We start from the raw sequence: 21,943 nt of genomic DNA, 5'->3' as shown, positions 1-21,943 counted from the left end.
CTATGTAGTGAGTACCTGCTGTGTTCAAAGCAATGTGTGAAAGCTGCTGAGATATGAAGAAATACACCTCCCTAACCACAAGCTCACAATGGACTTAGGAGAGACAAGGCAATAGTACATGAAAAGTAAAAAAAAAAAAAAAAAAAAAAAAAAAAAAAATCCAAATTACATGATAGGGCAAGATTAATCTTCTAATAAGTGGCAGAGCTAGGAAGGTTTGTAGGGAATCCAGAAAATGATGGATTCATTTGAGGATTGATGAGGCTGGGAGGGCTTCATGGAGAGACAGAGAACCAAGCTGGAGTGGAAGGTGGGGAGGACTCAAGGAGGCCAGCGGAGTGGAGGCCAAGTCAGGTGGAAAAAACCGCAGGGTAGGGACAGGGCTTTTAAGTTATTGCAATCAACCAGAGAAGAAGGAAAAGATTCCAGAGCATCCCATGGGGGTTAATGGAGGACAGGCCTGGAAAGAGAGAGAGAATTAAAAACTAATATTTAGGCCAGGAGCGGTGGCTCACACCTGTAATCCCAGCACTTTGGGAGGCCGAAGTGGGAGGATCACTTGAGGTCAGAAACTCGAGACCAGCCTGGCCAACATGGTGAAACCCTGTCTCTACTAAAACTACAAAAATTACCCGGGCGTGGTGGCAGGTGACTGTAATCGCAGCTACACAGGAGGCTGAGGCAGAAGAATCACTTGAACCCAGGAGGCGGAGGTTGCAGTGAGCTGAGATCGAGCCATTGCACTCTAGCCTGGGTAACAGAGCGAGACTCCATCTCAAAAAAAACAAAAAACAAAAAACAGAGAAACATAAAAAACTAACATTTATTAAGTGCTTTAGGCATAGTATTGAGTGCTGTCCATGTTTAGTAGGGAGAAAAAAAAATCACCCTTTTAAAATCATGCTACAAATAGTACTTATTGCTCCAGGCCAAAATCGCAAGTATAAATGTCAGACAAGGATAAGGGAGTGATTCAGGCCAAGTGTTACCATAGGGAGTGGTGGCGATTGTGGCAAACTAGGGAGCATTTGCTTCCCCTAAAAGAGGCAGTTGCGCCAGGTGTGGTGGCGCACGTCTGTAATCCCAGCACTTTGGGAGGCCAAGGCAGGCAGATCATGAAGTCAGGAGATCGAGACCATCCTGGCTAACATGGTGAAACCCCATCTCTACTAAAAATACAAAAAATTAGCCGGGTGTGGAAGTGGGCGCCTGTAGTCTCCGCTACTCGGGAGGCTGAGGCAAGAGAATTGCTTGAACCCGGGAGGCGGAGGTTGCAGTGAGCCGAGATCGTGCCACTGCACTCCAGCCTGCCAATACAGCGAGACTCAGTCTCAAATAAATAAATAAATAAATAAATAAATAAATAAATAAATCTCCTCCCACAAATCTGATTCCCCTTCAGTTTCCCTATTTCAATCAATGGCGCCTCCATCCTCCATCACACGTGCCATCAACACATTCCACTTCACCCTCCACATCCAGCTCTTCCCAATGTCTGTGGCTTCTGCTTTACAAACACATCTCATATGTGTCCACCTCTCGCCGCCTCCACTGCCACCACCCTAATCCAGGCCATTACCATTGCTGCTGTACAGGGTCTCTTGGTCTCCAGGGTCGCTGGGTCTCCTTGCTTTCATTTTCCACCTGCTTCTATCCCATTCTCTATACAGAATCTGTAGTGATGATTTAAGGATGAAAATCTAATCATATTGAGGCAGGATAATAGGGAATTAGGGTAACCATGGGTTAAGGCATAAGCAAAAGAACAGCAGGTGCAGCCAGTTCTAGGCAAGATGGGGCTGCACACAGGCCACACCCTCACTCCTATGATAACAAGACAGAAGTTTCCACTTCCGCCTCTGATTGGTCGTGGGCCAATCCTTCATAGGGTGTAACCAATTGGAGGCCTCTAAAGGGCACCTAGGGGTGTTACCAAATTCTTTTTTTCTTTTCTTTTTTTTTTTTTTTTTTTTTTTTTTGAGACGGAGTTTTGCTCTTGTTGCCCAGGCTGGAGTGCAATGGCGAGATCTTGGCTCACCACAACCTCCGCCTCCTTCGTTCAAGCGATTCTCCTGCCTCAGCCTCCTGAGTAGCTGGGATTACAGGCGCACACCGCCACGCCCAGCTAATTTTGTATTTTTAGTAGAGACCGGGTTTCACCATGTTGGCCAGGCTGATCTTGAACTCCCAACCTCAGGTAATCCGCCCGCCTTGGCCTCCTAAAGTCCCGGGATTACAGGCGTGAGACACCGCGCCCAGCCACCAAATTCTTTTAGCTTAATAAAAACCCTAAAGAACATTGTAATCGGGACTTTTGAGCCACTTGCTTGAGCCGGCTCACGCTCTGTACTTTCACGTCAATAAATCTGCGCTTTCGTTGCTTGTTTCTTCTTTTGTTGCTTCGTTCTTTCATTGCTTTGTGTGTTTTGTTTAATTCTTTGTTCAATGTGCCAAGAATCTGGACAACTTATAGTCAAGACCTTCTATCCAGTAGCAATATCATTCCTATGTGGAAAGCCTTTTGATGATTTCTCTTGGCTTTGGTATAAAATCCAAAATCATTGATGTGGTTCACAAAGCTCTATTTGATGAGCTGGACCCAGGGATATGAAATTAAATGTCTGTATGGTACAGGCAAGTGACTTAAATAAATAAAGCTGGCTGAGTCAAGGGGACAATAGGGAGGAGTGGACACTGTGGCAAACTGGGGAGTGCGTGACTGCCTAACAGTGTAGCTTCTTGCATCCAGCAGACTGTTGGCACATGGGAAGGTAAACCCTGTAGCCAGATCTTCTGATATTTCAAGGGAAGCTGGTCACCCAGATTTTTAAGTAAAGCTATGGATTCAAAAGCTGGCAACTAATTCACAATCTTTTTTATACCATGCAAGAGAAAAACAAAAAACCACATCTGTGGGTTGGATGAACTTCTCAGCAGCCAAATGTTGGATTCTACTCTATACTCTAAAGATCCTGGACAGAACTTCTGTTAGAAGATTACTAATACTTTTTCTTTTTCTTTTTTTTCTTTTCTTTTTTTTTTTTTTTTTTTTTTGATACAGGCTCTCACTCTGTTGCCTAGGTTGGAAGGCAGTGGTGCAATCTCAGCTCACTGCAGCCTTTATCTCCTGGGCTCAAGTGATCCTCCCCCCACCTCACCCTCCCAAGTAGCTTGGTCTACAGGCATGCTCTCACCATGCCCAACTAATGTTTGTATTTTTCGTAGAGACGGGGTTTTGCCATGTTGCCCAGACTGTTCTTGAATTCCTGAACTTATGCAATCCACCCGTCTCAGCCTCCCAAAGTGCCGGGATTACAGGAGTGAGCCACCATGCTCAGCCAGAAAAATTACTAATACTTTTGTTTGACAAGCATTTAACAGGTTTTTTTGAGGGTGGTGTGCAAAGATAAAGCGTCTCTTCTCCCTCTTTCCCCAGTAAGAGAGACTGAGGCACAGAGGAATACGCTGCGGTGCATAATACGGTGAAGGGGCGTCTTCCTTGGCATGAACTATTTTGCCTTGTACACTGAATTGTGGATTTTCTCCAGGTTAGCCAGAAGAGGGGAGATTTGGAGATCCTGGAACTGGGAGGAGAGAGGAAATGGGAAATGGGAAAAGGGTCTCGCCCAGTGTCTATAGCTTGGACCTGGGACAGCAGGCCAGGCCTGGGAGGACAGGATGGCCTATCCCCACAATGACAGAATGCAACAGGCAGACTGCAGGGATTGTGAGGACTGCCAGCCAACTCCAGTGCTATCCGATTCTGGACTCTCATCCGCCCCCCACCTTCCCTGCTTTGACAATCCCCGAGCCCCAGCCTCGGGCTTGCACTAGCACTGGCTGCCTTGGGGGGAAGCACCTGCAGAGAGGTACAGCAGCTTGGAGAAGTAGTGACCAGCCGAGCAGTGACCTGAGCCCGAGGCAGCAGGTGACCACACAGAGATATTTGGGAAGGCACTGGCTGGCCCATCACCTCGCAGGATGGAGACTTAAGTGGGTTTATATGAATGTTATTTCCGGTTAAGGTGTCCCTGGGAGCACTTGGGTTACACTTGCAACATCTCATTTAATCATCCTGATTTTACACCCCCCGAGCTAGGTGATATCGAGGTGCAAGTCTAGGGATTTCCCTGCCCTTCTGGGGAGAGAAGGGGCACAGGATCTCTGATGGGGAGAGCCCTGAGAGGAGGAAGCTTCGAAGAGAGGCAGCCGGGGGATGGAAGCCTGATCTGCTTTGACGGATTCAAGAGGCAGCAGTGACTCTTTTCTTTTGGGTGTTGCCCTTCTGTGTAGTCTGAGATCGCCACCATTCATCACAAATGGAGGCGACAGCTTTGCAGAGAATTAAGTGAGTGGCTTATCCATCCCATCTCTGACCATCTGGAAAGTTCCTCCCTCGGCTGTCCTCAGGATTAGATCTGAGGTTGGTGTACCCTGGTGAGGTCGTGTGGCAGGCCAGGTCTCACTCATGCAGGCCTCCATAACAACTGTTTCAGTACTGACTGAGTGGTTAAGTTAAGTATTAAAAGCTAGCCAAGCACAGTGGCTCACACCTGTAATCCCAGCACTTTGGGAGGCCAAGGCAGGTGGATCACCTGAGGTCAGGAGTTCGAGACCAGCCTGGCCAACATAGTGAAACATCGTCTCTACTAAAAATATAAAACTTAGCTGGGCGTGGTGGCATGCACCTGTAATCTCAACTACTCTAGAGGCTGAGGCAGGAGAATCTCTTGAACCTAGGAGGCGGCAATTGCAGTGAGCCAAGATCTCACCATTGCACTCCAGCTGTGGGTGACAGAGCAAGACTCTTGTCTCAAAAAAAAAAAAAAAAAAAAAAAAAAAAAAAAATTGCTGAAAGAGCCAGTGTGCTTATACAAAGGCTGGAATGTAACAAAAGTTCACCAGGAGTTTTGCCTAGGCCTTTCCTGGGCCATAAAGCATGACAAAATAATGAAGGAATTCTTAACAGGACCCATTTAGGATTAAACAAATTTTATTGTGGGTCTGAAGAAACACCCCAGGCCTCCACAAACAAGTTTACTAGGGGTCTGAAGGAACTCCCCAAACCTCCATGATTTAGCAGGAGACAAGATAAGGGTAATCACCTCGCACTTGGACCCATTTAGATTAAGTAAATTTACTGAGGCTCCAGAGGAAGGTCTTCAGGACTTAGACCTTTTTTATCGATTAAAATAAGTTAATCAGGGCTGGGCGCGGTGGCTCACGCCTGTAATCCCAGCACTTTGGGAGGCTGTAGGCAGGCGGATCACAAGGTCAGGAGTTCAAGACCAGCCTGACCAACATGGTAAAACACCCGTCTCTACTAAAAATACAAAAAACAAAACAATTAGCCGGGTGTGGTGGCACGCACCTGTAATCCCAGCTACTCAGGAGGCTGAGGCAGGAGAACTGCTTGAACCCGGGAGGTGGAGGTTGCAGTGAGCTGAGATGGCGCCACTACACTCCAGCCTGGGAGACAAGAGGGAAACTCTATCTCAAAAAAAAGAAAAAAAAAAAAAAGAGTGCCAGGCACGGTGGCTCATGCCTATAATTCCAGCACTTTGGGAGGCCAAGGTGGGTGGATCAAGAGGTCAGGGGTTCGAGACCAGCCTGACCAACATGGTGAAACCCCGTCTCTACTAAAAATACAAAAAAATTAGCTGGGCATGGTGGCAGGCGCCTGTAATCCCAGCTACTCAGGAGGCTGAGGCAGGAGAATTGCTTGAACCCGGGAGGTGGAGTTCGCAGTGAGCCGAGATGGCACCACTGCACTCCAGCCTGGGCGACAGAGCAAGACTCTGTCTCAAAAAGAAAAAAAAAAAAAAAAAAAAGAATTGATCACTATATATGTTTTTAGAAGAATGCACACTTTGCACACTTACATGTAGACATATAGCTTAGAAGGTACATAAGCTCTGGAAAGCTTTGTAATTTAAGAGTTGGTCTGGCAATATTTTCCAGGCCTTCTCCCTGAAACTGGTAACAGAAATAAAAACTTCCTTCTTTCCCAGTTTATCCACATCTCGTTATTGGGCCGCAAGAATAAGCAGCCCGACCCTCAGTTTGGTTTGGGAACAGTTGTCCATCACTGTTTTGCTGCCTTGCTTTTTTCTGATCTCCTCAGCTCCAGCTACTGGGTCAGTTTGACTTATTACAGATCATAGGTATGGGAGGAAGAAGAGGTTTGAGGAACAAGTGGTTCTCCATCCCAGTGCTCAATTTAGAAAAAGAAAAAAGTAATTTATTGAACTGCAGAGGAGAAAGAGCTTAATTTTTTGACATTTATTTTTATTTTTCTTAGTAACAAGTCATGCAGAACCAGTTATTACTAGTTTGAATCGAGTAAAATATAGTTGCTAACAATAACAAAAGAACAACCCAATTTTAAAAATGGGCAAAAGACTTGAATAGACATTTCTCCAAAGAAGAAATACAAATAGTCAGGAAGCACATGACCAGATGCTCAACATTGCTAATCGTTAGGGAAATGCGAATCAAAATCACAATGAAACCACTTCAGGTGCATTAGAATGTCTTTTATTTTAAAAAGAAAAAGAAAGTAAGTGTTGATGAGGATGTGGAGAAATGGGAACACTCGCACATTGTTGATGGGAATGTAACATGGTACAGCCACTATGGCAGTTTCTCAAAAAATTAAAAATAGAACTACCATATGATATGGCAATTCTTTTTTCCTTTTTTTTTTGAGACAGAGTCTCACTCTGCAGCCCAGGCTAGTATGAGTGGCATGATCTCTGTTTACTGCAACCTCCACCTCCCAGATTCAAGTGATTCTCCTGCCTCAGCCTCCCAAGCTGGGATTACAGGCATGTGCCACCATGCCTGGCTAATTTTTGTATTTTTAGTAGAGATGAGGTTTCACCATGTTGGCCAGGCTGGTCTCGAACTCCTGAGCTTAGGTGATCCTCCTGCCTCGGCCTCCCAAAGTGCTGGGATTACAGGCATAAACCACTGTGCCTGGCCCCTGATCTGGCTTTTTGGTTTGTTTGTTTTGTTTTGTTTTGTTTTTGAGATGGAGTCTCACTCTGTCACCCAGGCTGGAGTGCAATGGTGCAATCTCAGCTCACTGCAAACTCCGCCTCCCAGATTCAAGTGATTCTCCTGCCTCAGCCTCCCAAGTAGCTGGGACTACAGGCACCCGCCACCATGCCTAGCTAATTTTTTTTTGAAATGGAGTCTGACTCTGTCGCCCAGGTTGGAGTGCAGTGGCACAATCTCAGCTCACTGCAAGCTCCACCTCCCAGGTTCACGCCATTTTCCTGCCTCAGCGTCCCGAGTAGCTTAGGACCACAGGCACCCGCCATCATGCCTGGCTAATTTTTTGTATTTTTAGTAGAGACGGGGTTTCACCATGTTAGCCAGGATGGTCTCGATCTCCTGACCTCGTGATCTGCCTGCCTCAGCCTCCCAAAGTGCTGGGATTACAGGCCTGAGCCACCGTGCCCGGCCTGATCTAACAATTCTTATGGGTATATGCTGAAAAGAATGGAAAGCACTGACTCCAACAGATAGTTGTGCAGTCAGGTTCACAATAGCCAAAAGGTAGAAACAACAGATGAATGGATAAACAAAATGTAGTATACACATACAATGGAATATTCATTCATCCTTTAAAAGGAGGAAGATTCTGACACATATGACAACGTGGATGAACCTTGGGGACATTATGCTAAGTGAAATAAGCCAGTCACGAAAGAACAAATTCTGTGTGATTCTACTTATATGAGGTTCCTAGAGCAGTCAAATCCACAGAGACAGAAAGTAGCCCGGTGGTTGCTAGGAGTTATGGAGACAGAGGAATGGCCGGTTGGTGTTTAATTGGTATGGAATTTCAGTTTGGGAAGATGGAAAAGTTCTGGAGATAGATGGTGGTGAAGGCTCCACATTAACTTGAATGTATTTCATGCCACTGAATTGTACACTTGAAATTGTTAAAATAGTAAATTTTATGTTAGGTGTATTTTAACACAATAAAAAAGAGGCCGGGCGTGGTGGCTCTTGCCTGTAATCCCACACTTTGGAAGGCCAAGGTGGGCAGATCACCTGAGGTCAGGAGTTTAAGACCAGCATGGTTAACAGTGTGAAACCCTGTCTCTACCAAAACTACAAAAATTAGCCAGGCGTAGTGGCGCATGCCTGTAATCCCAGCTACTCAGAAGGCTGAGGCAGGAGAATTGCTTGAACCCTGGAGGCAGAGATTGCAGTGAGCCGAGACTGCACCACTGCACTCCAGCCTGGGCATCAGAGCGAGACTCTGTCTCAAAAATAAATAAATAAATAAATAAATAAATATGTATATTAGGCCAGGTACAGTGGGTCACACCTGTAATCCCAGCCCTTTGGGAGTCTGAGGTGGGCAGATTGCTTGAGCTCAGGAGTTCAAGACCAGCCTGGGCAACATGGTGGAACCCCGTCTCCACCAAAACAAAACAAAAAATAGCTGGGCATAGTGACATGCACCTGTAGTCCCAGCTACTTGGAAGGCTGAAGCTGGGGGAGGATTGCTTGAGTCCAGGAGGTCGAGGCTGCAGTGAGCTGAGATCACACCGCTGTACTCCAGCCTGGGCAACAGAGCCAGATCTTGTCTCAAAATAAGTAAATAAAAATAAGTTAATTAATTAAATGAAAACTGATGATTCAGAAAGGAACAAGCAAACACAAACCCAATGCCAGTTGCCGTGTTTGGTGCTCTTCTTGCTTCTCCTGTGAACAGCAACGTGCGGAAGTGGTTCTGTGGACTCACTTGCAACCTAAACTTTGAGGTCAATGTCTCTCAGCTGTGAAAGTCTACCGGGTGCTGGGGGGTAGTTTCGGAGCATAATCCTCACAGTTGGAGAAGAATTATTTTCTGGGGAGAAGATAAGGCAGCAGTGGATGAAGCACTGGCCAGGTTTGAGGAGATGACTTGATGGGGCCCCCATGGGAGAAACTAATTGTTAAATGTGGGAAGAGGGAAAGGAGCAAAGAGATGGACCGCAGGGTCTTCACCCGCTTCTTGGACTCTGTCTGCAGCTCACAGTGGCCTCCACAGCATCCCAAGGTTCTGGCCACATCCCCAGGCTTAAGGAAGAGGAAAAGAAAGTTCCCCTCATACCTCAGACGCCAGCCCTGCACTTGGTCCACCATCCCCGCCAGCGATGTCAGGAAAATGCCTCGCCAGCAACCCAGCGCTCACCTCTGCCTGTGCTTACCCTCATCCACATCGCAAGCGTGTCCCAGTTACTGCGGGATCAGGCTGGGGAGAGATGTGGTGGTGGTAGCTCCCACGGTAATCCCCCACCCTTTAAGCCTTCCTGCCCCACTTCTCCCCTCGACCACCTGTTCTCCCTAACTCATCTCTCCCCTCCGCCTCTCCCCTCCGGAGGGTTTACATTGCTACCCACCCACTTTCATGACTCCACCCGCTCTGCTTCCATTTCAGTTGTTTCAGTGTGGGGTTAAGAGCTGAAGGACAGGATGCCCCCTTCCCCACGAGCTGTTGGGGCTTTCGCTGGGCGTGTGCCTACCCACCCACCCACTGTGAGCTGTTGACTTGGTGATGTGCATTCCCTGGGAGAGGCCGTCTCACTTGTTTCCTCTCCGGGATTCCTCCTTGGAGTGCTGGAAGGTGAGAGGGAGTGAGGAGCAGGCAGGGGCTGGGGCTGATGGACACCCAGGGAAGCCTTCCAGTAGACAAACCCGATGCAGGAAGACCTCCTTTTATCACGTTTGTGGCTAGGAGTTGGGTCTTTTTGGATTTGCCTCAAGGCTTCCCTAAGAATCCTTTTTTCTTTTTCTTTTTTTTTTAAATGGAGTTTTCGCTCTTGTTGCCCAGGCTGGAGGGCAATGGTGCAATCTCGGCTCACTGCAACCTCTGCCTCCTGGGTTCAAGTGGTTCTCCTGTCTCAGCCTCCCAAGTAGCTGGGACTACAAGCACGTGCCACCATGCCTGGCTAATTTTTGTATTTTTAGTAGAGATGAGGTTTCACCATGTTGGCCAGGCTGGTCTCGAACTCCTGACCTCAGGTGATCCACCTGCCTCGGCCTCCCAAAGTGCTGGGATTACAGGTGTGAGCCATCGCGCCTGGCCAGAATCTTCTTTTATTGAGTGTGCGTCTAAAATAGATTTCAAGTTACTGGTGGCAGCTGGAGACCCTACTGTTAGTGAGTAAGGAAAATAACCATCAGCTTCTTTACTCCCCAGGTGCTGGGTGGAGGGGAACACAGGCCAGGAAATACTAATGATTGTGATAAAGAGCTCCCCAGGGGCCGGATGTGGTGTCTCAAGCCTGTAATCCCAGCATTCCAGGAGGCCAAGGTGGGAGGATTGTTTGGGCCCAGGAGTTTGAGACCAGCCTGGGCAACATGGTAAGATCCTGTCTCTACAAAATATAAAAAAATAGCCAGGCATGATGGTGTGCGCCTGTGGTCCCAGCTACTTGGGAGGCTGAGGTGGGAGGATTGCTTGAATCTGGGAGGTTGAGGCTGCAGTAAGCTGTGATCATGTCACCTGCACTACAGCCTGGGCAACAGGGCAAGGCCCTGTGTCAAAAAAAAAAAAAAAAAAAAAGCCGGGCACGGTGGCTCATGCCTGCAGTCTCAGCACCTTGGGAGGCCGAGGCAGGCAGATCACAAGGTTAGGAGATCGAGACCATCCTGGCTAACACAGTGAAACCCCGTCTCTACTAAAAATACAAAAAATTAGCCAGGCATGATGGCGGGTGCCTGTGGTCCCAGCTACTCGGGAGGCTGAGGCAGGAGAATGGTGTGAACCCGGGAGGCGGAGCTTGCAGTGAGCAGAGATCACATCACTACACTTCAGCCTGGGCGACAGAGCGAGACTCTGTCTCAAAAAAAAAAAAAAGTCCCCAGGACCCAAGGAAGCTGCCCAGAAGTTTTCTGAAGAGGCTCCCTGCTGCAGCTCTGAAGAGGAACAGGCTGTGCTGGTGCCCCTGCTTTAAGGATGCTTGCAGCTTTCTCCCGCTCTCTCAGTAAGGTCTGCTGAGCACTGCACTGACGGCTCCCAGTCCCCTCTCAGTGAAGACACCAAGAAGCAGCAGCCAAGCAGCAGTCGTGGCTGCCTCCCAGTGGCCCCGGCTGTAATCTTCTGTTCAAGGTGCCCACACCAGATCTCAGCTGTAGAAAGCAGAGAGGCTTCAGCTGCCCTAAGAGCTGGCTCTGCGGCTGGTGACTAAGCGGGGGTGAGGGTTGAGGCGGGGGAGTGGGGGTTGGGACTTGGGGCCTGAGGAGTCATCACTGATGACAACAAAGTCCAGGGGATTTTGTGCAGAAGACAGGAAGCTGAGTCCCAAGAACAGGCCCAGCAGCAGAACTGCAAAATCTAATGAATCCCCAGTAATTCCATTTATGCCACTGAATCCTCCCTGTGGGTTCAGAAAAACAGATCCCTGCTTCATGCTTCCTAAAAATGCAGCATGAACCAAGATCTAAATTCCACAACCAAGTGACCCCTCTTTCTCTTTTCTGCTGCCCACCTTTCCCCCCAGCCCACCCCCACCCCCAAGTCCACAAGAACATCCAGAGTGATGTGGGTGGAGATTTTCCTTTATTTGATTTTATTTTGGAGAGGAAGGGCTAGAGCAAAAAGATGATGCCAACACACCGGGCACTAGAATGACCCCTGCACATGCAGAACACACAGACACTCAAGCTGGATTAGTGACTGAGCAAATGTGCCCCGTGGAGAGAATGTCACCAGAGCTGCAAAAGCCCCCCACCCCCAGCTTTTATTAGTTTTAAGACCCCCAACCACACCCACCCCAGGTCTCCTTGTTTTCAGTAAGCAGACCTCCTAGCAAACTGGGCTTTTACTCCTGTGGGCTCAGTGCCACATCCCCTCAAATAAACATGCATCCTCTAGAGCAAAGGGGAAATTGACAGGATGCTGGAACGCCAAGAGATGGGATGCTTTATTTTTCATTATCCACCAGCTTGGGAGAAAGGCCACCTTCCGTCACACCAGTGAGAGGCGGGAAAGAGCGATCGGGCCCTTTCCCATCTCTCAGGCCTTGTGCAACATGGCCCTGGCTGCTCACTCCAGCCCTGCCTGACTTTAAACAAACCCAGTCAGTAGCCTTCCACCTCTTGCCTTGGGAAGAAGACATTTGAGAGCTCACAGATATAGTGCAACCGATTATCCAAACCAACATGTTCTCTTGGTCAGCTTCTGTTCTATCCAAAGGTCTCATCCTGCTCCTCCAAGGGGATTTCTGATATCTGAAAACCCCAAACCTGACTCCAGGCCTCCCCAGCAATGTGTGAGCCCCATGGAATGTATTTATTTCATTGCAACAACCCCTCACCACCCGGCCTTCCTGCATTTCCCGAGCGGTCTTGGGTTTTTCTCAGCATCTCTCCCGGTGGCGTGCTGTGGTGTCCTGACTTGGAGGTGTGCAGGGTGGCAGGGGAAGCATCAGGTGCCTTTGCTTTCTGTCCTCTCCTCGTCAGCCGTCTGAGCGTTGCTGACAGCGCGAAGCTGCCCCTGGGCTGCAGGCTTCACCGACAGGACCAAGCGTTTGCGGAACGTCTCACAGAGCACGATGTACACAAAGGGGTTGAGGCAGCTGTTGGCATAGCCCAAGCTGATGGCCGCATTGTATAAGTAGACAAAGGTGAGGGTCGGGCGACTGATGGACAGCTGGGTCAGCTGTAGCACATAGTAGGGTGCCCAGCACACAAAGAAGACCAGACAGATGGCGATGGCTGTGCGGGTCACCCTCTTTGTCCGCAGCCGGATGCTGCGCTGGGAGGCGGGGGCCACTGAGGACGTCATGCGCTGCAGGATCCTCACGTATGCGGCCGTGATGACCACAAAGGGCAGGGCAAAGGCCAGGAAAAACTGGTACAGGGTGAACCAGTAGAGGTCAGTGTCTGGGTTGGGCAGGCGTATGCCGCAGCCCACTGCACCTCCTGGGAAGGGGATGAGTCTGGCATACAGCCACACGGGGGTAATGCTGATGAAGGAGAGGGCCCACAGGAGGCAGATCACTAGGGTGGCCACAGAGGGCTTCCGGAACTTCGTGGAAGAGATGGGGTGGACAGTGGCCAGGTAGCGGTCAATGGCCATGGCGGTCAGGATGTAGGTGCTGGTGAACTGACTATTGGCATCCATGGCTGTGATGAGGGTGCACATGGTCTCCCCAAAGTGCCACACCCCATTGCCCATGAGCTGGTGGATCATGAAGGGCATGCCCAGGAGAAAGAGGAGATCCACTACCGAGAGGTTGATGATGAAGATGTCGGGGACGTTGTTGCACCAGTGCAGCTTGGACTTCTTCACGACCGCGAAGATGACCGTGGAGTTCCCGATGATGCCCAGGAGGCAGATGGTGCCGAACACCGAAGGCATGATGATGTTGATGTAGGAGATGCTCCCCGTGCGAGGAAGTGATCCTGGGGACAGAAGGAGCAAGCATTGGCTGTTTGACATGGGCTTTGCTCTGAGAACTGACATCCTGCTGGCATGCTCAGCCTCCAGCGACCCACCGTTCATCTGGAATCCTCTCCCACCATTCTCCCTCCCTTCACTGTTGCTAATCTTGTCCCTTTTCCCTTCTCCATGAGTTTCCTGGTGAATCCTACCAGAGTGCCCTGAGCCATCTGTCTTGGAAGGACACAACATGCCTGCCTCCTGCAGGCACCAGAGGCAAGAACCACAGCTGTCTGCAGAGATTACTCTGTGAGCCCTGGGCTTCACCAGGAAACCTCGTCAGCATAGCCAGAAGGACGCAAAAGTAAGTGTCTGTGTATGTGTGTGTTTGTGTGTGCTTTTCCTATGTGTAGCCCTGAGTGTTTCATTTTGGAGATCTCTGGTTGGAAACTGTGTACTGATTCTTGGGCATCTCTGTGGGCGACTGTCTTGTAGAGGCTTTTGCCGGCTGTGCCCCGGTCAAGCCAGCAGCTCTCCCTACCCCAGGCTTCCTAGCGGGGATTTCCTTGATTGGTATCTTCTGAGCCTGGTCTTCCTGAGTGAAGCAGAGACAGAAACTGTCTGTTGCAGCTCAGCAGCCTGAAAAAATTATCCACATAAGCCTTTCCTCTTTTCCTTCCTTCCTTTCTCCTTCAAAGCTGGAATCCCAGGGCACCGCAGCTCTGGAAATGTCAGGAAGCTTAATTCACCAGAAAAGTTAATCCCCTCATGGCTCCGTGAAGTCTTCCCTTCCCAGGGCCTCTCCCAGGTGGCAGTAAGGATGTCTCAGACCTCATCATCCAAGTGCGAGTAAAAAGCTGAGGCTAACAGTGCAGGAGTGAGCCCCCAGCTGTCTCCCACATACCACCCTCCAGCTTCTCTCGCTTGCTTTTCCAGCCTGGAATTTTTTCTGCCAAGCATCTTTGGAACCCAGCAGCGAGCCTTCCCCTGCTGCCTCGCGGCTGGCCCCCCTTCCTTGCCATTCTGAATATGCCTTCGCCCCCTGCTCTGCTCCTGCCCGTCTGCCCCTGCGGACCTTTGCCCCCTTTTCTCCTGCCCCTCTGAGCAAAGCAGACCACAGATCTTGTCCCCAAGAACTGTGATAAAGTTTCCCAAGCAGTTTGGCTCAGGGGTGAAACCTTCCCATTTTCCACCCACAGCCCAGAGGAGGGAGGGCTCCCAGTCAACTCACCTGCCGAAGTGAGGTTATCGGGGCCATCAGAGGTGTTGCTGGCGTTGGGACCAGTGGGCAGCAGCGAGGCTTCCAGGTCCATCCAGCCAGTGCCGGTCGCCTGCTCCCACAACCAAGCTGAGCTCCTCTCCACCCACGCAGGCTGCGGCAGCCTCCAGCGCCTGCCACCTTGTCCCAGAGCGCAAGCCCCGCAGTCGGGAAGGGGGTCTTCCTTGGTAGCCTGGCAGCCGCTGCCGCCTCCAAGCCCAACTGCCCTCCCCACTCCCTTCTTCATGGCTCCCACTGACATCACCTAGACACATTAACATTCGGAGGCAGATGCACATTAACCTCTTCAGTCCCAGGCTGTGGCTGGCTTCCACTTCTGAATGCCTGCAGAGCCCCAGGGCCCTGGGGAAGCTGGGAGGGACTGGACACAGGCAGCCCCATCAGGAAAGGGATCTCCTTCCCACTGACACTTGGGATTGTCTCGTGCGCTTACAGGGGCTGCTGCTTGCCTTGTGTGAGGATCGAGGTCTCTGCAAAGGCAAACGGACAAAGCACACAGGCTGCCTCCCTTTGGAGGAGAGAGCAGCTTGGCTTAGCCCCTATTCCAGGTATGGGTGGCTGGGCCACATGGCAGGGTCCAGGGGAAACTGCACAGAGCTTGGGAATCAAAGGCTTGGACTGCAGCAGGGCTGCCCCCCCACGCACACTCAGGGCACCCTCGGCCCCTTCCCTGTGCCCTGACGGCTTCCAACCGTCTAGCTGGCTATGCTGCCAGCATCCTGCAGAAGCTGAGTCGTCGGCTGCTGAACCCTTGCCTGGCACTCAGAGGTGACACAGGTCACTCCATGCTGGCAATAGCCAGGACTTCGGGGACTGGAAAGGGACAAACTCCTCTCTGCATGGGATCTGCCTGGACCAAGCTCACAGAGGTGTTATTTTTCTAAACGCTCTGAGGTCCCTGAGGTTTGGCCTGGGACTCTTTGAGACAAATATCTGAGCATGATCCCCCAAAGAGATCATCCCAGAGGAACAGCTGCAGAGGCAAAGGCGTTGAGGGAATTTTCCACGGAGGCATCCTGCTGCCAGCCTCTGGGGCTCTCACAGATAGGAGCTGCCACTGCACCCACTGCCGGACTCAGGAGCCAGGGGTCGAGGTTCACGGACGGATCCCTACATGTGTCCTCTGTCTTGTTTGCTTATTGGGTTCATCCAACAAATATTTATTGAGTACTTACTACCTGCCAAGCACTGTTCTAGGTTTTGCAGTAAAAAAAAAAGAAAAAAAAAAGGGGGGGGTGGGTGGGGGATAAAGTCCCTGTCCTCATGAAGATTGCATTCAAGTTGGGGGGAGACAGAAAACCCCTCAAAAGACAATTCATGGTATTGGCAATTACTATGAAAAACTTAAAGCAGGGTGAGCTGGCCCCTGAATACCAGCAGAGGTGGAGGTTGCTATTTTATATAGGATTGATCATCGAGGAAGACCTCACTGCGAAGCGCTTCCAGAAAAGTCCTGAAGGAAGTGAGGAACCATGCTTAGAAATATTCTGGAGGACCAGCATATCTGGCTGTGGAAATCGCCAATGCAAAGGCCGTGCGGCAGGAGTGTGCAGGGTGATTCTGAAGAACAGTGTTGGGCCAGGCGCAGTGGCTCATGCCTGTGATCCCAGCACTTTGCGAAGCCAAGGTGGGTGGATTGCTTGAGCTCAGGAGTTCAAGACCAGCCTGGACAACGTGGTGAAACCCCGCCTCTACAAAAATACAAAAATTAGCTGGACATGTTGGCAGGTGCCTGTAATTCCAGCTACTTAAGCAGCTGAAGCAGGAGAATCGCTTGAATCCAGGAGGCAGAGATTGAAGTGAGCTGAGATTGGGCCACTGCACTCCAGCCTGGGCGACACAGAAAGAGCCTGTCTCAGAAAAAATAAAAAATATGGCTGGGCGCGGTGGCTCACGCCTGTAATACCAGCACTTTGGGAGGCCGAGGCTGGCAGATCACGAGGTCAGGAGATCGAGACCATCCTGGCTAACATGGTGAAACCCCATCTCTATTAAAAAATATAAAAAATTAACCGGGCGTGGTGGCGGGTGCCTGTAGTCCCAGCTACTCGGGAGGCTGGGGCAGGAGAATGGCGTGAACCCGGGAGGCGGAGCTTGCAGTGAGCCGAGACCACGCCACTGCACTCCAGCCTGGGTGACAGAGCGAGACTACGTCTCAAAAAAAAAAAAAAAAAAAGAAAAAATATATACTCCACATAAAGATAACTTATGATATTGGCAATTGCTGTAAAAAACTTAAAGCAGGGTGAGAGGGCCCAGGAATACCAAGAGAGGTGGAGGTTACCATTTTATAGAGGATTGATCATCAAGGAAGGCCTCTCTGAGAAAAGTCCTGAAGGAAGTGAGGAAGCATGCTTAGAAATATTCTGGAGTGGCCGGGCGCAGTGGCTCACGCCTGAAATCCCAGCACTTTGGGAGGCCGAGGCGGGCGGATCACGGTGTCAAGAGATCGAGACAATCCTGGCCAACAAGGTGAAACCCCGTCTCTAATAAAAATATAAAAATTAGCTGCGCGTGGTGGCGGGCGCCTGTAGTCCCAGCTACTTGGGAGGCTGAGGCAGCAGAATCTCTTGAACCCGGGAGGTGGAAATTGCAGTGAGCCGAGATCATGCCATTGCACTCCAGCCTGGGTGACAGAGCGAGACGCTGTCTCAAAAAAAAAAGAAAAAAAGAAAAAAAGAAATATTCTGGAGGACCAGCATTCCCTGCCATGGAAATTGTCAGTGCAGAGGCCCTGTGGCAGGAGTGTGCAGGGTGACTCTGGAGAGCACTGTGGCTATAGTAGAGATTAGCAGGAGCTGTCATCAGAGAGGAAGGAGCAGGAAGGGCAGATTCTGCCAGGCCTTGCCAGCCAGTATAAGCACTTTGGCTTTGCCTTTAGGGGAAATGGGAGTCACCAGGGGGTTTTCAGCTGAGAAAAGACATGATCAGACATGTTTTGAAAGGATCGGTCTTGGCCGGGCACAGTGGCTCACGCCTGTAATCCCAACACTTTGGGAGGCTGAGGCAGGTGGATTGACTGAGGTCAGGAGTTTGAGACCAGCCTGGCCAACATGGTGAAACCCTGTGTCTACTAAATGTACAAAAATTAGCCAGGTGTGGTGGCAAGCGCCTATAATCCCAGCTACTTGGGAGGCTGAAGCATGAGAATCGCTTGAACCCAGGAGGCGGAGATTGCAGTGAGCTGAGATCACGCCACTACACTCCAGCCTGGGCGACAGAACGAGACTCTGTCTCAAAAAAAAAAGAAGCTCTTTGTGGCAGGGGAAGCTCTTTGCAGTAGAGGAAGGCCTCACTGAGAAGCACTTCCAGAAAAGTCCTTAAGGAAGTGAGGAAGCATGTTTGGTGGGAGGTGATTGGACCATGGGAGCAGATTTCCCCCTTCCTGTTTTTGTGATAATGAGTGAGTGCTCATGAGATCTTGTTGTTTAAAAGTGTGTAGCTGGCCAGGTGTGGTGACTCATGCCTCTAATCCCAGTACTTTGGGAGGCCAAGGCAGGCAGATCACCTGACCTGAGGTCAGGAGTTTGAAACCAGCCTGGCTGGCATGGTGAAACCCTGCCTCTACTAAGCATACAAAAATTAGCTGGGCATGGTGGCACGTGCCTGTAGTCCCAGCTACTCAGGAGGCTGAGGCAGGAGAATTGCTTGAACCCTGGAGGTGAGGGTTGCAGTGAGCTGAGATTGTGCCATTACCCTCCAGCCTGGGCAACAATAGCGAAAATCCATCTTAAAAAAAAAAAAGTTCTAGAAATGGACAGTGATAATGGCTGCACAACATTGTGAAAGTACTTAATGCCACTAAATTGGACACTTAAAAGTGGTTAAAATGGTAAATTTTATGTTATGTATATCGTACCACAATATACAAAGTGAAGAGGCAAATTTTATGTGTATTTTACTATGCACAAAAAATCCCAAAACTCTGCAATGGCCATCCCAGCATCCCCACCTTATTATTGTAAATATTGTAAATTATTGTAAATTGTAAATTTCATGGAGCTATCCCAGAAGCATGTTAGGACTGGCTCCAGCTACATCCTGCGTTGCAGGAGAGTTCTCCCCTGTCAATAAACTATCTCCTTTCTTTTTTAATTAATTAATTTATGTATGTATTTTTTCATTTGAGACAGAGTCTTGCTCTGTCGCCCAGGCTGGAGTGCAGTGGTATGATCTCAGCTCACTGCAACCTCCGCCTCCTGGTTCAAGTGATTCTCTGGCTTCAGCCTCCAGAGTAGCTAGGATTACAAGCACGTGCCACCATGCCCGGCTAATTTTAGTAGAGATGGAGTCTCACTATGTTGCCCAGGCTGGTCTTAAACTCCTGGCCTCCAGTGATCCACCAGCCTCAGCCTCCCAAAATACTGGGATTACAGGCGTGAGCCACCACACCTGGCCTACTCATTTTATTTGAGACAGGGGCTCACTCTGTCACCCAGGCTGGGGTGCAGTGGTGAGATTTCAGCTCACTGCAACTTCTGACTCCCCGGTTCAAGTGATCCTCCTACCTCAGCCTCCCGAGTAGCTGGTACTATAGGCACAAGCCACAACGCCCAACTAATTTTGGTTTTTAAAATTTTTTGTAGAGACAAGGTGTTGCTGTGTTGCCCAAGCTGGTCTTGAACTCCTGAGCTCAAGGGATCCTACTGCCTCGGCCTCTCAAGGTGCTGGTATTATAAGCATAAGCCACCACGCCTGGCCAAAACTCTCTCCTTTCAACCTTATATTTGCATCATCTAGCACCCTCAAGATCCACTTCTGGCCAGATGGGGTGGCTCTCACCTGTAACCCAGCACTGTGGGAGGTAGAGGTGAGAGAATCGCTTGAGCCTAGGAGTTCAAGACCAGCCTGGGCAACACAGCGAGGCCCTCTCTACAAAAAATTAAAAATTAGCCAGCCATGGTGACATGCGACTATAGTCCCAGCTACTTGGGAGTCTGAGGCAGGAGGATTGCTTGAGCCCAGGAGATTGAGGCTGTAGAGAGAAGTGTTTGCACAATGGCACTTCAGCATAGGTGACAAAGCAAGACCCTCTCTCAAAAAAAAAAAAAGATTCACTCCCACACATAGTCCCTTTATTTCTCCCAGTCCTTATTAGCTGGTCCTGGTCCTCATGGGTGAAGTATTTTCTCCAAAAGCAGAAGCTGTATTTCCCATCCCAAGCTATAACACTAAGACCTGCCCCAGTTATTGAGTCTGAAGCAATGACAGGCTCTCTGCTCCTCCTGTTCGACTGACAGCTGCATCTTCTCATGCAGCGCCAATTGCGTCCCTGAGGCACCAAGGGAAAAGCGAAGGCTGGAGTAAACAGATTTGGACATATTGGGTGCCTGGTCACCAGGGCTGCTTTTAACTCTAGCAAAATGGATATTGTTGCCATCAATGACCCCTTCATTGACCTCAGCTAAATGGTCTACATGTTCGAGTATGATTCCACCCATGGCAAGTTCCACAGCACCATCAGGCTGAAAACGCAAAGCTTGTCACCAGTGGAAATCCCATCACCATCTTCCAGGAATGAGATCCCACCAAAATCAAAGGAGGTGATGCTGGTGCTGATTATGTTATGGAGCCCACCAGTATCTTCACTACCATGGAGAAGGCTGGGACTTACTTAGATGGGGGAGCCAAAAGAGTCACCATCTCTGCCCCTTCTGATGCCCCCCTGTTTGTGATGGGCGTGAATCATGAGAAGTATGGAAACAGCCTCAAGATTATCAGCAATGCCTCCTGCACCACCAGTTGCTTAACACCCCTGGCCAAGGTCATCCATGACAACTTTGGCACCATGGAAGGACTCATGACCACAGTTCATGCCTTCAGTGCCACCCAGAAGACTACTGATGGTACCTCCGGGAAATTGTAGTGTGATGGCTGCAGGGCTCTCTAGAACATCATTCCTGCCAAGCCTGTGGGCAAAGTCATCCCTGAGCTGAATGGGAAGCTCACTGGCATGGCCTTCCATGTCCCCACCACCAACACGTTGGTCATGGACCTGACCTGCCATCTGGAGAAACCTGCCAAATACAGTGACATCAAGACGATGGTGAAGCAGGCATTGAGGGAGATCCTCAAGGGCATCCTGGGCTATACTGAGCACAAGGTCGTCTCCTCTGACTTTGACAGTGACACCCATTCTTCCACCTTCAATGCTGGGGCTGGCATTGCCCTCAACAATGACTTTGTCAAGCTCATTTCCTGGTATGACAGGGTGGTGAACCTCATGGTCCACATGGCCTCCAAGGAGTAAGAGACCCAGGCCACCAATCCCAGTGAGAGCACAAGAGGAAGAGAGGGGCCCTCAGCTGCTGGGGAGCCCTGCTGCGCTCAGCCCCCACCATACTGAGCATCTCCCCTCGACACAGTTTCCATGTCAGACCCCTGAATAGGGTGGGGCCTACGGAGACCCACCTTGTCATGTACCATTAATGAAGTCCCCTGTACTTTGCCAAAAAAAAAAAAAAAAAAGTCCCTTGTACTTCCGAGTGTTAAGAGTCAGGAGAAGTAACAATGAGAGGAAATGAGGAGCATATCTGAGGAAAAACATCCTCTTGCAAGTCAGTTGAATCCCAGCATGACTTCCAGACAAGGGCAGGCTGCTCTCCTCTAGCAAGGGAGAGAGGGTTACTTTTGCTGGCCTGGAATGTTTAGGGGGTTCAGAGAAATCTGGGGGTTCAGTGTTCTCAAGTACACCCAGATGTCCCCTGCTAGGCATCAGGGTTCCAATCCTTTCCTATTAGGGACTTGACTTTGGCTTTGGTGATGTGTTAGGGCTGCCCATATTCCATCTTTCTTGCACCTCTGCAACTCTTACAATTAGAATCTGGGTCTTATTCTCAGCAATGTCTGCCTTATTGCTGCAGAAGATGAGGGTCTCCCATTGTTGCTTTGAAGGCCTTCTGGCTTTTGTTGTATGTCCTGAATTGATAGCTGGCTATCTGACTCTGCCATTTTTTTTTTTTCTTATCTCTTCTTTTTTTCTGAGACAGAGTCTCCCTCTGTCACCCAGGCTGGAGTGCAATGGCCTGATCTCAGCTCACTGCAACCTCCACCTCCCAGGCTTGAGTGATTTTTGTGCCTCAGCCTCCTGAGTAGCTGGGATTACAGGCACCTGCCAGATATCCAGCTAATTTTTGTATTTTAGTAGAGATGGGGTTTCACCATGTTGGCTAGGCTGGTCTTGAATTCCTGGTTCTGCCAGGATCTGCCCACCTTGGCCTCCCAAAGTACTGGGATTACAGGTGTGAGCCACTGCACACAGAGTCTGCCATTTT

At 49.8% G+C, this 21,943-nt stretch overlaps 1 protein-coding gene and 1 pseudogene across 1 annotated transcript; one reads left to right on the top strand and one right to left on the bottom strand.

Annotated features, from left to right (window-relative positions):
• Positions 1-11,554: 11,554 nt before the first annotated feature.
• MCHR1 (melanin concentrating hormone receptor 1) lies at positions 11,555-16,267 on the bottom strand. The gene is made up of 2 exons (XM_031005529.3): positions 14,622-16,267; positions 11,555-13,413 (listed from the first exon to the last, which is right to left on the bottom strand). The coding sequence occupies exons 1-2, from the start codon at positions 14,908-14,910 to the stop codon at positions 12,434-12,436; spliced, it is 1,269 nt and encodes a 422-aa protein (XP_030861389.1). The 5' UTR covers positions 14,911-16,267; the 3' UTR covers positions 11,555-12,433.
• On the top strand, positions 16,005-20,919 carry LOC101136657 (glyceraldehyde-3-phosphate dehydrogenase-like; annotated as a pseudogene).
• Positions 20,920-21,943: the final 1,024 nt, after the last annotated feature.

Source organism: Gorilla gorilla, chromosome 23 (genome assembly GCF_029281585.2).
Source record: "Gorilla gorilla gorilla isolate KB3781 chromosome 23, NHGRI_mGorGor1-v2.1_pri, whole genome shotgun sequence".
Classification (NCBI taxonomy): domain Eukaryota; kingdom Metazoa; phylum Chordata; class Mammalia; order Primates; family Hominidae; genus Gorilla; species Gorilla gorilla.
The sequence above is the reverse complement of the archived record's forward strand: the minus strand, read 5'-3'. Positions and strand labels throughout refer to the sequence as shown.

Excerpts from the sequence above, each read along its gene's own strand:
- MCHR1 (XM_031005529.3), bottom strand. The coding sequence starts at position 14,910 with ATGTCAGTGGGAGCCATGAAGAAGGGAGTGGGGAGGGCAGTTGGGCTT. Across the intron at positions 13,414-14,621 it reads CGATAACCTCACTTCGGCAG|GATCACTTCCTCGCACGGGG; the intron begins GTGAGTTGACTG and ends TTCTGTCCCCAG.